Consider the following 15,374-nt stretch of genomic DNA (forward strand, 5'->3'; position numbering starts at 1 on the left):
ATTTTCAGCATCTGCAGTCCTCACTTTTGCCAAGTCTGGAATACTGTCTGCAGGTTTGGGCTCCTTATCTGAGGAAGGATGTTCTTCCTAGAGAGGGAGTGCAGCAAAGGTTTACCACATTGATTCCTGGGATTGGCAGGACTGATTTCCAAGGAGAGGTTGAGTCAGTTGGGATTGCACTCATTGAAGTTTAGAAAAATGAGTAGTGAGGCGGGGCCGAAATCTGATAGAAATCTATAAAGTTCTAACAGGACTAGACAGGTTAAATGCAAGAAGGATGTTCTGAAGGTAGGGAAGTACAGACCAGGGTCATAGTTTAAAAGATAAAGGGATAAACCTTTTAGGACTGAAATAAGGAGAAATTTCTTTACCTAGAGAATGATGAGCCTATGGAATTTGTTACTACAGAAAGGGGCTGGATTAGGATATTAACCTCAATGATCAGCCATAACCAAACTGTATGATGGCGAAGCCTCAAGGGCTGCTTCCTATTCCCTGTGTTTCTATGTATCCCTCTCAGTTGCCTTCCATACAGTAACCTGAACGTACCCGTGCAGATTCTACACAAACTAACTCTTGTAATTTACCATATGTCTGTTTTCTGCTGTCAATGTTACAAGCCACCCATCAATTTAAACAAATTAGCTCCACACTGTAAATAAAAATGGAGGGATATCAGTCAGCGCCTTTGCTGTATCCAATACACTCAGTCATGCCTTGATACCATGTGGGAGGAACTCAATTGCTGAAGACTAGAAGTTTTCATAGTTGGTCCTTAGAAGAATGGAGAGGTGGATTATCCACTCAGTTCTTTCGATTGAAGGGAGCTGCAAACACTTCTACTTGTCCTTTGCACTCATGTGCTGTGCATCACCATTGAGGATAGGCATGTTCAAGGAATATCTCCATCACATGAATTGTTTAATTGTCCAGCATAGTACTTGACTAGGTGAGACAGGGTTGCAGATCTTTGAACTAACCAGCATATACACCTGTGTTATGACTTTACACATTGGCACTTCAGTTTTAGAATTGCCTGGTGCTGTTCTTGTTATGATCTCCTACACTCCTCATTGAACCAGACTGTCCCCTGGTAATGGTAGATTGAGGGATAAGCTAAGCTATGTGGTTACAAATTTGCTGCTGCAAACGGTTCACAATCCTTTACAGATGCCCAGTTTTGAACCTGCTAGCTGCTCTGAATCAAAGTTATTTAGCAGAGTAGGATTTTGTCCTAAGGTTGCATTTAAGATATGCTAAATAAGCACATGGGAGAAAGAGTGTTACATTATCCTGCTGGGGTTAGTGAAAAACAAGGGGAAGAGGTCTATGTAGAGCATAAATATTGACACAACCTGTTTCTGGTCTGTACACTCAAAAGTTAAATTCAAATATTTCTATACAATTAACTCTATTCAAGGAAAACTCAGAGCCTTTTGTATTTCATACTCAGAGCCCAGCTTATCATATTGAACACCTCACAGGAACAACCTATGCACTTGACAGAAAAGTGACAAGGGAAGTTCAGAGTCAACACAGAATTCGATTTAAAACTGGATACTAGTGGACACTTATTTCAACATGTTCAGTCAAGAAATTCCAATCAGTTTTGACACATTCTTCAGTAAGTGCATCAGGACCGAAAAAATTGTCCCTGTTAAACACAGTTCTTATGCTTCTTGGATTCATATCAAATTGCATACCTAAAAATAAAGAATATTTTCCCAATTATATGAGCTGAAACACAGCTAACATGCAACAAAAAAAAATTATATTGAAACTGGAAATACAGATTACATATAGCTCACAATTAAATGGACACAATTTAAATACAAAACATTTAAATTAATAGCACGTATAGCATGGAAAACATTTACTAAAAGCACAGGAATTGTCATTAAATTCAGAATTCCCATCTAAGAAAAGCTGCTGTTAGATGGACTGCCTCCTGTTTGACTGCATTATGTTAGCAGCGAGACACTGTTCACATTTAGTTTCCTACCCACCTTAAACAATCCAAAAATCATAATTCTAAACAGAGAGAATAAAGTATACACGTTGACAATGAAGTTACCTTATCTAGGATGTACTTATTGAGATATGGCATATAACCCTGGCTGGAGACAGGCCCATCATCGTCATCTCTGAAATGCTCTTCAAGTGCCACTGGGTCGTGTGGGATGTGCAAGACTGTACAAAGATTATGAGACAAGACCTAGAAAACAGCAACAAACACAAGGTTAGTCACTTCCATTGAGAATCTCAAGGCTCTGATTTTTCCTTGAATAGAGTTAATTGTATAGAAATATTTGAATTTAACTTTTGAGTCAATTAGGCTCAAGTCCTGCATCTATTTACTTAGAAATGTTGTCAGACAGACAACTGTGAAATACTTCTTACACAATTCTAAACAAGCTGTATCTAATTTTCTCCCATTACCCATTCCAATTGCACCATGCTGTTAAATTAAAAACAGCTAATGCGATGATGAGCAGGGTATCAAACAGGTTCTTTAAAGTTTGCACAATTTCAGTTAAAGTACAGCTGCAGGTTTTCTTTACCAGAAGTCATTTCTTCAACTCCCCTTCACAAGCTCTCATCGAATTTGCTTTCACTGCACTCTCTAACAGTGCATGTCAGATTCTAAGTATTGGTTGAGTAAAAAGATATAAAGTGACGTAAGGGCCAACGTTTTCACACAGAGGGTGGTGCTATTATGGAATGAGCTGCCAGAGGAAATGGTGGAGGCTAGTATAATTACAGCATTTAAAACGCATCTGAATATAGGAAAGGTTTAGAGGGATATGGGCCAAATGCTGGCAAATGGGACTAGATTAGGTTAGGATATCTGGTCAGCATGGACAGGTTGGACTGAAGGGTCTATTTCCGTGCTGTACATCTCTGCGACTAAACATTTTTCCTCATGTTACTGCCAGTTCTTTTGCAAACCACTTTAACTTGGCCTCTCTGGTTCTTACTCCATCCATTCATCGGAACAATTTATCTCTATCTATTCTGTCCAGACCCCCATGGCTTTGAGCAATTCTGTCAAATCTCCTCTCAGTCTTTTTCAAGGAGAATACGAGCTTCCCTGAAACAAAAGCAAAATACTTTGCACAATGAAAATCTGAAATTAAAACAGAAAATTCTGGAAATGCTCAAGGGGTCTGATGGCATCCGTGAACAGTGAAACAGGCTAATGTTTCAGGTCAGATGAAAGGTCACAGAGCTGGAACATTAATGTTACATTAGGGTGTAAATATTTTCAAAGATTTAACACTGAGGAGTGATTGTAATATTCATTCATAGGAGGTGGGTGTCACTGGCTAGACCAGTATTTGCTGCCTATCTCCAAATGTTCAGAAGGCAGGTAACAGCCAACCACATTGCTGTGGGTCTGGAGTCACATGTCAGTTGGAATAGATAAGGACAGCAGATTTCCTTCTCTAAAGCACCATCCACTGTCATGCTGCTATGTGTGTTTAACAGAACAATATCCAGATGTTCAATTAGGCAGTAAAAAAACTAACAGAGATTTACAAGTGTTTTATTCTAAATCTATGGTTTAGCACAAACACCAGATTCTAGCTTTCCCTTTTAGATCCTGTCCCTGACCATAAGACAATTTGCACACTGGGGAAGAACCTAGCTTTTTTTAAAAATAAAATATTCAAAATCTCCCACCAAATCAACCAATTAAGTTAAACAAATAAAAACAATTACAAGCTCTGCCCATCAGGGGCTGTGTAACAATAACAAAAATTAAGACAGGAGGAGCCCAGAAGGGATCAAATGAAAATTCGGGTGGTGGTGGAAATTATGAAGGCCAGCCTCTGAGGTGCCCGCCTCCCTCTTAAGGCCTCAAGAATAGGAAGCCAGCTTTTTATAAAATATTATTTATTTTTATAATTTATTTTTCACCCAATTGGCTGATTAAACAAATAAACTACAAGCAGAAACAGAGATTGCTAGAGAAACTGGCAGCTCTGACAGCAGTGACTCAGTGGTTAGCACTGTTGCCTCCCAGCGTCAGGGACCTGGGTTCGATTCCACTCTTGGCCGACTGTCTGTATGGAGTTTGCACATTCTCTCTATACGTGCGTGGGTTTCCTCTGGGCGCTCTGGTTTCCTCCCACAGCCCACAGATGTGCAGGTTGGTTGGATTAGCAATAGGAAAAGCAGGGTGGGGAGTGGGTATGGGTGGGAATACTCTTTGGAGGGTCAGTGTGAACTTGATGGGCCGAATGGCCTGCCTCTAAACTGTAGGGATTCTATGCTGCCAGAACAAAGCAAAGTTAATGTTGAGTCCAGTGAATTGTCACCAGAATGGTTAGCAGCTGAAAAATGAGGTTGGGGGGGGGGGGAATAAGTGGAGACAGACCCAGAGAGAGAGAGAGAGAGAGATGTGAAGGTAGGTAAACAAGGAGATAATGGATAGCAAGTAGAGACAGAAGAAAAGCTGAATAAGTGATAATAAGAGCTAAGAGTAGGAGAAAATGAGTGAGCTGTTCTGATATAATGCAACCCACATCATGTGATAATGGGCCTCGCAGTACATGGGAATGTGTAACTGTGCTAAAAACAAATTCTGCCATAACAGGACTAGTGTGGGGGTGGGTAAAAACAAAATGAAAGAATGGAATCAGGCTCTAAAGTTATTGAACTTGTTGTTAAGTCCTAGAGGCTGCAGGGTCCCAAGCGGAAAATGAGGCGTTGTTCTTCGAGTTTGTATTGAAGCTTGATGGAACACTGCAGCAGACCTAAGACCATAAGACATAGGAGCAGAAATTAGGTCATTCAGCCCATCAGATCCGCTCTGCCATTCAATCATGGCTGATTGGAGTTGAGAAACTTTTCTCCCACTTTCTCCCAGAAACCTTTGATCGCCTTGATACTCAAGAACCTATCTATCTCAGTCTGAAATATACTCAATGACCTAGAAATGACAGAGATGTTGGCATGGAAACATGGTGGTGTCGACAGCCTGGTGCTGGAACAGCACAGCATGTCAGGCAGCATCCAAGGAGCAGGAGACTTAACGTTTCAGGCATAAGCCTGTATCAGGAAGCGCTGGTGAAGAGCTTATGCCCAAAACATCGATTCTCCTGCTCCTCGGATGCTGCCTGACCTGCTGTGCTTTTCGAGCAACACACCCTCGACTCTGATCTCCAGCATCTGCAGTCTTCACTTTCTCCTGGTGGAAACATGATGGTGTGGTGAAGCAGTGGACAACTGGAAGCTTGAGGGAGACAGAACATAAGCATTCTGCAAAGCAATCACCTGGTCTGTTTCTCGTTGCCCCAGTGTAGAGAAGACTATGAGTAGCGAATAGGGAGACTAGATTGAGTGAAATGCAGGTAAATCGCTACATCACCAGGAAGGTGTATCTGGGGCCTTGGAGTGTGAGGGGGATTGAAGTAAAAGTGCAGGTGTTACACCTCCTGTGACTGCAAGGGAAGGCGCCGAGGGGCTGTGGGTGGTGTTGGGAACGAGGGAGGGTGGATAAGGTTGTCTCGGAGAAATGGTCCCTGCAGAATGCTGACAAGGGAGGGAAGGGGAATGTGTGTCTGGTGGTGGCATCCTGCCGGAAGTGGCAGAAATGATGGCTCATAATCCTTTGGGTGCAGAGGCTGGTGGGGTGGTAAATGAGAACCAGAGGACCCTATCATTGTCGATAGGGGGAAGGGGAAGGGTGAGGGCAGAAGTGCGAGAGATGACTCAAACACAGCTAAGGACCTTGTCAACCAGGGTAGCAGGAAACCTTCAGTTGAGTAAGATGATGGATATTTCAGAGGACCTTCTGCAGAAGCTGGCATCATCAGAACAAATGCGATGGGAATGGAGAAACGGAGAGAACGGATGGAGTCTTTACAGGAAGCAGGGTGATAGGATGTTCTGAAGGGTCACCGGACCCAAAACGTTAACGCTGACTTCTCTTCACAGATGCTGCCAGACATGCTGAGCTTTTCCAGCAACTTCTGTTTTTGCTTCTGATAAGATGTATTCTCTAGGTAACTGTGGGAGTCAGTATGTTTGTAATGGATGTCATTGTCCAGCCTATCCCCCAAAACGGAAAAAGAGTTGTTGAGGAAGGGAAGGGAGGAGTCAGAGATGGACCAGGTGAAGGAGAGTGTGAGGTGGAAATTGGAGGCGAAATTAATAAATTTTTCCAACTCCAGTCAAGAGAATAAAGCAACACTGATGGGGTCATCGATGCACTGCAGCAAGAGTTGTGGGTGGAGGCCCGAGTAGTACTGGAACAAGGAGTGTTCCACATCCTCTACAAAGAGACCACCATAACGAGGGCCCATGGCGGTACCTATGGCCCCTCTTTGACCTGAAGAAAGTGAGAGGAATTAAAGGAGAAGCTATTAAGGGTAAGGATGAGCTTAGCCAGGCAGAGGGTGGTGACGGATGGGGATAGTTCAGGCTGTCTTTCCTGGAAGAAGTGGAAAGTCCTGAGAGCTTCCTGGAGGGGGATGGACATATAAAGGGATTGCATGTCCATGGTGAAACAGGCAGTGGCTAGAGCTCACAAACTGGTAGTTCTGAAACCAACATAAAGCATCAGAAGAATCATGGATGCAAGTGAGGAGGGACTGAACACGGGGAATAAAAAAAAGTTGAGTTGAGGTAGGAAGAGAGGAGCTCCTTGGGACAGGTGCAGGCACAATCAATCGGGTTCCTGGGCAATCCTGTTTGTGGATATTTGAGGAGAAGGCAGAAGCGGGCTTTGTGGGTTAGGAGCTGGGAGGCAGTCCACAAACAGGATTGCCCAGGAACCCAGACCAGATGAGTTTAATTACAATCATGGCCTGATGCACAATGGTAGGGCCATGTTCCAAGGGGAGGTACGAGCAGGTAAGCATCACTGCATGAGAATCCAGCTCGCTAGGTATTTTTAATCAATACTCCAGATGCACCAAGTCTCATGGCTCAGAGGTAGGGACCCTAAAAGTATAGTCACCATAGTACAACCAGACAATAAGCTCCTCTCTCATGAGCGAGAAAGTGAGAGCGAGGGAGTCCTTGGTGCAGGAATTGAACCCATATTGTTTGTATCACTTTACAATGCAAAGCAGCTGCCCACCTAACTGAGCTACCAACCACTACCACTGTGCCACAGTAGCCCTTGAGAAACCAGCTGGGATTGTTTTGGATACCTGTCACTTTCAGCCATTAAGAGTACCATGAGCCACAAGAACCCAGTTGTTAAATATAATGTCCAATGGCCATAACCCACTCTCAAACTACCTTGCAGCTGGTCTAGTTGACCTTGGGATCTGACCTAAAGCAGACTGGGTGAGAGAACAGCTAAAGATCTCAAAGGATTAAGACCAGCATCCAGGTCATTGCCATAATCCTAAATTATAGTCAGTTGCTATCATGATTAAAGGCAGAAGTGTTTTCTCATTAAACTATCAAATGGTTTCTCTTTGGCATAGTAGATCAAACAGGCTCTGTAGATTCCTACCACGAGAGAGGATGATGGCAGTAAATCTAGCAGAGAGCTCAGACAACATGGTGAGACGTGGTGTGGATTCACCTAACAGCAGTTATGTTTCTTCTCCCTCCACAGATAGTTGCAGTCTTGCTGCACATATCCTGCAGTTACTGTTTTATTCCCAGCTTCTCATTTTCCAAGAAACTGAACTCCGTTATCACTGAAACCATTCTTGTTATTCATTCTAACACCCTAAAGCCTTCGCATCATTCCTAAAAGGTGGTATCCAAATTGGCACACAATACTCCAGTTGATTCAGCATAACCTCCACTCTCGTACTCTCTGCCCCTATTTCTGGAAAATCATGGATCTTGATTTTTTTAGCCACTTTCTCAACTTGCCTCTCAACTCAGTAATTTGTTCACAAAAACCTCCAAATGCCTCTGTCCCTGTACTCTCCAAAGAACGTGAATACTAAAACGATGGATGTAAAACTATTTACTCTCTCACTTTCACTAAAATTATAACACTTTTGCAAGAGCTGGGGATTTCTTCCAAGGTCCTGATCATTTTTCCTTCCATCAAATAATGTTATTGAACAGATCATTTGGTCAGTCACCTCACTGCTATTTGTGTGATCCTGCTGTACACAAATTGGAAACTGTATTACATCAGTGATTACATTCCAGAGGCTTTGAACACTGCAGTGACTAACTCACCTCTTGTCTCTCCAAAGCCTGTGCAGAGTGTGATGGAATACCCCTCACCTGCCTAGATTGGTGTAGCTCCAACAACACTCAAGAAGTTTGACACTATCCAGGACAAAGCACCACATCCACAAATATCCACTTCTTCCACCTCTGACACTCAGTGCATATGATCGACATGGTGTACTGCAGAAATTCAAGATCCTTAAGACAGCACCTTCCAAACCCACAAACCAGTTTCATCTCGAAGGAGAAGAGCAGCAGATACATGGGAACACCACCACCTCTTCCAAGCCACTCACCATCCTGACTTGGACCTATTGTTGTCTCTTCAGTGTGACTGGATCAAAATTGCAGAGTCCCCTCCCTGACAGCACTTTCAGTTTACCTACACCAAATGGGCTGCGGCAGTTCAAGAAGACAGCTCACCACCACCTTCTCAAGGACAATGAGTGATGGGCAATTAATACTGACCAGCCAGTGACACCCACATCTCATGAATAAGAAAAAAAAAAGGCTAGGAAGTGCTTTGGAACATCTTGAGGTCATGAATGGCATCATGAACAGTTCACCCTCTAAATGCACATACAAACCAAAGCGGATGGTTGATAGCAAGAAATAAATCAGGTAGGAGATAAGGAGGTTACATCTGTTGGCTGAACAAATAGTAAAGTCAATGAGGCATGCAGCAGGAAACTTAAAGCCTTAATCAAGACATTAAGGGAACGCCTAAGGGGAAGTATTTGGGGCACCAGCATATCAAAGATATGAAATAGATATGAAATAATCCCAAGGGTATTTTAGATTGGCTCTCCATTTAAAATCAGTAGAGGTGATAATTGGTTGGTTTCTAAAACTTGTGAGCAAACTGCAAAGCCAGTTTCACACCCAGGTGGTAAGTGGTAAATTGTACTGGAACAGCATGGCTAGATCCACACCTAGCTCTGGGGTACAAACCTTCAGCACTCCAAGCTGAGGTGTTGTCAAGGCCCATTGCCCTGGCATTATCCAGCGCCATTGATTAACAAGAGACCATGTGAATCGAATTTGCTGAAGACTGACATCAGTGATGCTGGGGAGCTTGGGAAGAGGCCAAAATGGATCACCTATGAGACAGTTTAGGTTGAAACGGTGGGCTCCCCCATCATTCAGGTGGGTATGTTTACAAAGCCTCCTCCACTGGTTAAGTCTTTAACCATCCACTACCATTGAAGACTGTGTATCGCACAACTGCAGAGCTTTTATCTGATCTGAGCATTGTGGAATCACTTAGCCTTCTATAGTATGCTACCTCTGTTGTACAGCATGCATATAGTTCTGCACCTTAATTTCACCAGATTGGCACTCATTTTTAGGAACCCTGGTGCCACTACACATCTTGTTATTGCCCATGTTACACAACTCCCTTTAAGATTCAGCCCAAAGAGTTTCATAATTGGCCTATTGCTTCCTGCTTCAAAAGGATTAGAGACAAATTCATAGATTATAGAAGACTCAGGAGGTATTAATGCAACTACTAGGGCTAAAGTAACAAATCCAATGTGATGGAGTTCCTGCTCAAGACTTCCAGTGATAAGGTGAGGACCAATTCAACTCCAGGAGAATCCACTAATTCACAGCATCCAGTCACGTTGTGAACTAATGTTGCTGAGGATATGTGTGTGAGTGAAGCACCAGTTTGAGATTGAGATTAAGGAAAATCTGTCAATCCAAGGGGAAACTCTATACCACTCCAACGCTCGAATGGATTTCACAGAGAGCCACGAGGTGCATTGAAACATGAAGAATTCGATAGCGAGTGGGCTGTGTGGAGGGCGTGGAGAAAATGTGGTGAGAATAATGAAGCAGGGAAAGCAAATGAGCAGCCTCTTGTAGGATAGCTACATGCACAGCTCTCAAAGCCGGGGAAGGCTTTGGTTCCATTCTCCCTTCATGCTGTCCTGCTTTGTCCCCTCTCCCTTAGCAAACATCTTACCACTTGAACATGGAGGAATAGGCCTGGAGACTCTCACAAAATTGGCGACGGTCTCTGGATCAACCTGAAGCAATTTTCGACATGTCAATAGTGCAGCCTGGGATGACTCTGGTCGTGGTACACACTTCACCACATCTGTGTACGCAGCTTGTACCCTGGATCACCAGAGCTGCCATCGGTCACAGGCTCCTATTAACAGACCTGAGCTCTCCCAGCAGCCATCCTGAAAATCTCCCCGTTTTCTCATTAATTCAAAAATTCCTGTGACACAGGACACCCTGAAGATGAAAGCGTTAACAGCAGCTGGGAAAGTCAAATATTTACTCAAAACTGTGGTGCTGATGACTGCAGGCAAGCAGAGCACTGAGCTGTACCCATTTCCTTTTGTGAATCATACTATTGAGTACCCAGGCCAATGGGAGCATGGGCCGTAACCCTCTGCACATTTGGAAGCCTGACAACGCTCCAAAAGACTCTTGACTGTTCATAGGGAGGAAGCTGAGCTTGAGGAAATTATGCATGTGACTTGCATTCATGCACAGTTAATATTTATAACCCCAGTGACCACAGCCCGTACCAACTCAACGCAGTTCTCAGTGTTAAAGCTGCAGTTATGCACACAGCATGAAACTTTGCTCTGCAGTATTCCTTGCGAACAAACCCTATGCAAACATTGCATGCCAGACATATGAGCTTACATGCACATTATAGCATGGGAGTACTGATATATGGATGAAACGCACTTTAACTGTAGCCAAAAATACTGTGGAAATATTAGGGGTTTCTCAACGGAAAGCCCATCACCAAACAGATGGAGCAGAAGGCAACACCACGAAATAACCATGAGAGCTCTTTAAATGTCACTGGCTGCAGGGTGGGAGGGAGGGAAGTGGCAAAAGTTTCACATGATCACCTGACAATGTCACATATGTGTGCTTAATTAAATTGAGAGAAATTTCCTGACACAATTACTTGGTATTCATTCAATTAGCAATTACACACTCATTTGTATGTGCCCATTAGTGAGGCTGTGGCTGATGCTTGAACACCCACCTGAGGTTCAAAGATAAGAGTGTAGGGAGCTGACAGCAGAGAGAGACTGACTATTCTCAGTAGACTCCCTCTCACTTCCCATTGTCTTGTCCCTTGATCAGGTGCCAAATGCCTTTAAACCGAGCTCCCCAATTCATGCCCAGAGATAACAACATTTTACTTGTTAAGTGTGTCACTTGTTGACTGGCCCTGGGCATTGGAATGAGACTCTTAAGTCTCATTCATTCAGAGTCCAAACATGGGTCTTCCTGCTCCAAGTTACTCTGGTAAAGGTGACAATACAGTGGTGCTCAGGCATGCCACCTACCACCTGAATCAAGCCCTTCTCGCCTTCAAATGCACCTTGAAAGGCCATAAAAAGTCATACCCCAGTGAAACATTACTGATGGAAAAGTTATTCCTGAAGAAGGGCTTATGCCCGAAACTTCCATTGTCCTGCTCCTCAGATGCTGCCTGACCTGTGCTTTTCCAGCACTCCACTCTTCGACTCTGATGGAAAAGTTAACTTGGCTTATCTTACCACAGGCTCGGGCAAACTTATTTCTAGCATTTTCTGTTGTCATTTCAAGCATTTACATAAAGCTTTCAGAAGCAAAATGTTGCAAGTTTGACTGTGAGGGTACAGGGGCTCAATTTCAAACTTTACTGATGGTTGGAAGCAATAAAGAGAAATAGCTCACAGACAGGCTCGTGGACTGGGCAGACAATAGCTGATGAAATTCAACACAACTATTTGAAGTGGTACATTTTAGAATTAAGAATGAGGAGAGACAACACTAACTAAATATTCATTGGAGTTTAGAAGAATAAGGGAGGTGGTGAGGATCTTGTAGAAACCTATAAAAATTCTCACAGGATTCAACAGGTTAAATTCACGAAGGATGTTCCTGATGACCAGAGAGTCGAGAACCAGGGGTCACTGTCTAAAGGTACAAGGTAGGTCATTAAGGACTGAAGTACAGACAAATGTCTTCGCTCAGACAGTAGAGAGCCTGTGGAATTCTCTGTTACAGAAAGCGGCTGAGGCCAATGTATTAAAAGTTTTCAAGGAATGAGATGGATATAATTCTTAGGATTAAGGGGGTCAAAGGGTATGGCAAGAAAGTGGGAACACAGTACTGCCAAGATCATTGTGAATTGTGGGACAGGTTGAAGGGCTGAATGGTCTACTCCTGCTCCTATTTTCTACATTTCTAAGTAACTTTAAAGGCAGTGTAAGAAGAGAATGTCTTGGGTTTGCAAGTCCTTTAGTTTTGAAATCATCAATCATCCCTGTTCTTTTACAGTGGGTGATGGAGTGCTTTATGTTGCACTGTTAAGGCAGGAGCACAGAGCTCCCCACCTCCTGTGAGCAAGGTTGTGTATTTGTACAAGTTACACAAACTGGAAAGAAGTTGCAGTTAGCCAGTTAAAATCAAAGCAATATACATTGGTCACAGAAGCCATTCAATGGGGCTTAAAAAGTTTTTTTTTGAAACATTTCCAAACTTGAAGACTTTAATTTACTCTTGAGTTTCTAAGATGCTGCAAAGCATACAGTTTATCTTAGGTAAAGACAATAACAGGCTTTTAGGAATGCACCATCACCCTTCTTCATTTCTGCTTTAACATGTATTGAAGTTCCAATCTGTGGTTTCCTCCAGTGCAGGCACTATCCATTATGTGTAACAAGACTCAGATTATGGGGTTGCTCTGCATTCTATTTTGGGCTCTCTCTCTCGTTACTGCTTATTAAGTTATGAGTTGCTGGATTGGATTTTGGGGTATTTTTGGTTGCCTATTATTCACTGGAACACTAACCCACAAGGAAACAGCTGAGAGGAAGACGAATGGTTGATTATCATTTTGGTTATGGACTAGTTTCAGAGCAAGTAGGAGGAGCAATTATGAGGATCGCAGTGACATCTCAGGATAACTCTCCAGCTGATTTTCTTACATTTGACATACCACTGGAAGTTCTTTGGATTCCTATGGAATAACGAAGAATTAGGCAAAGGGAAAAGAATCTTAATAAACAGGTAGCACAACTTCATATTAGCACTCTGATTAGAGACGAGACTTGAACACTGGTATTTAGTTAAAACGAACAATGAAAATGTGGATTCATTACAAATCCTGCCAAAGCAGACATCTAAATAGACACAATCTGATGGGAACTTAGCAAAATACCCAAAAATAACATATCAGCCTGAGTGAGTGGGATCAGATTCTAATTGAAAGTGTTTAACAATGTGCACCTCACACTTTCCCCAAGTCCACAATAATCTAATAGATCCAGTAGTGTCAATGCGTAGGCGCCTGGATTATAAGATTTCAATTGAATAGCTAAATCTAACACTAAATTTTTGATTTTAAAAGATTTCGAGTACTATTAAGTCAATGAAAAGCTCAATCATTTTTCTGTCAAATTATAAAATATGATAGCAAAGTTTGTATTGATATAATTGTATTGATTATCCTTTTATAAAAATATGGTCATCACCGGCAAGGCCAACATTTGTTGCCATCCATAATTGCCAGAGGATGGTGGAGAGCTGCCTTCTTGAACTACTAAACTTCATCTGGTGTCGGTAAACTCAGTGCATTGTTTAAAAAAAAGGGGGACATTCCAAAATTCTGTCCCAGCAACAGTGAAGGAACAGAAGGAATAGGAGCAAGCCTACCATCCCATTTGGTAAGGTCATCACTGATCTGTTCCAGTCCTCAACTCCTCCTTCATGCTAGCTTACCACAGCCTTCAACTCCCTGACATTTTAAAATCTATCCATCTATATCCTCTTTAAATACGTCCAATGATCTAGCCTCCACAACTCTCAGGGTGAAGAATTTGAGACGTTTAAGAGAACAATGGTTTTGGAATACTGCATTCAATTCTGGTCTCCCTGCTTTAGAAAGGATGTTGAAAGGGTTCAGAAAAGATTTACAAGGATATTACCAGTGCTGGAGGGTTTCAGCTGTAGGGAGAGGTTGAATAGGTAGAGGTTGTTTTCCCTGGAGTGTCAGAGGCTGAGGGGTAACCTTATAGAGGTTTATAAAGTCATGATGAGGGGCATGGATAAGGTAAATAGACAAGGTCTTTTCCTCAAGGTGGGGAGGGGGCAGAACTAGAGGGCATAGGTTTAGGGTGAGAGGGAAAAGATTTAAAAGGGACCTAAGGGGCAACATTTTCATGCAGAGGATGGTGAGTGTATGGAATCAGCTGCCAGTGGAAGTGGTAGAGGCTGGGACAATTGCAACATTTAAAAGGCATCTGGATGGGTATATGAATAGAAAGATTTAAAGGGATATGGGCCAAATGGGACTAGATTAATTTAGGATATCTGGTCAGCATGGACGAGTTGGACTGAAGGGTTTTGCTTCTGTGCTGTACAACTCTATGGTTCTAATTCCTTTCCATCTTAGTTTTACATGAGTGTCTCCTTATTCTGCAATTATGACTCCCAGTTTGAGATTCCCCTATTAATGGAAACATCTTCTCAACATGAACCCTATGTTTTAAATGTATAGGAGTCACCGTCATCCTTTAGAAAGCGGGATGATACTCTACAGAATATAAAATGAAATTTAATAGACTAGGTAATTTTGCAAATATTCTACTTGGAAATTTCTAATTCAGTGCATGCTTTTAAAATTGTTGGATTGTTCCAAACCTTCATACATGGATAGAATGAACTGATATTTAACTTTCCTGAAAGAACATGTGTTTTTGGAGGACTAGTGATGTTAAAACCGCCATAATCCTACTGGACCATAAGGTTGCTCTCCCAAAAGAGGACAGTCCTTCAATGGTAACCTCAACTGATATGGGAATTGGATCCAGACTGTTGGCATCACACTGCAGGGGAAGCTAGATGTCCAGCCAACTGAGCTGACAGATCCTCATCTGTGGGGATGAACATGAAAATGGAAGTGGAATTTAAGAAGTCATGAATAACTTTGGACCAACAGTCTTACTTAAGTCATGTTAAGTGTGGTCAGGTCCTTACAGAAAGATAATTTTGCATCCAATAGAGAATAGGACAGAACCCCACTGGTCCTCACCTATCACCCCACCAACCTCCATATACATCATATCATCAGTCGCCATTTCCACCACCTCCAAACGGACCCCACCACCAAGGATATATTTCCCTCCCCTCCCCTATCAGCATTCTGAAAATACCACTCCCTCCGTGACTCCCTCGTCAGGTCCACA

The 15,374-nt window shown here is 42.6% G+C and overlaps 1 protein-coding gene across 1 annotated transcript in view; it reads right to left on the reverse strand.

Moving 5' to 3' along the window:
* Window positions 1–15,374, reverse strand: part of def6a (DEF6 guanine nucleotide exchange factor a) — a 151,966-nt gene that overhangs the window by 98,738 nt on the left and 37,854 nt on the right. Inside the window, exon 2 of the mRNA XM_043716901.1 lies at window positions 2,075–2,215. Coding sequence (XP_043572836.1) covers window positions 2,075–2,215 — 141 coding nt within the window. The remainder of the gene's footprint in view (window positions 1–2,074; window positions 2,216–15,374) is intronic.

This window comes from Chiloscyllium plagiosum, chromosome 26 (assembly GCF_004010195.1).
Source record: "Chiloscyllium plagiosum isolate BGI_BamShark_2017 chromosome 26, ASM401019v2, whole genome shotgun sequence".
Classification (NCBI taxonomy): domain Eukaryota; kingdom Metazoa; phylum Chordata; class Chondrichthyes; order Orectolobiformes; family Hemiscylliidae; genus Chiloscyllium; species Chiloscyllium plagiosum.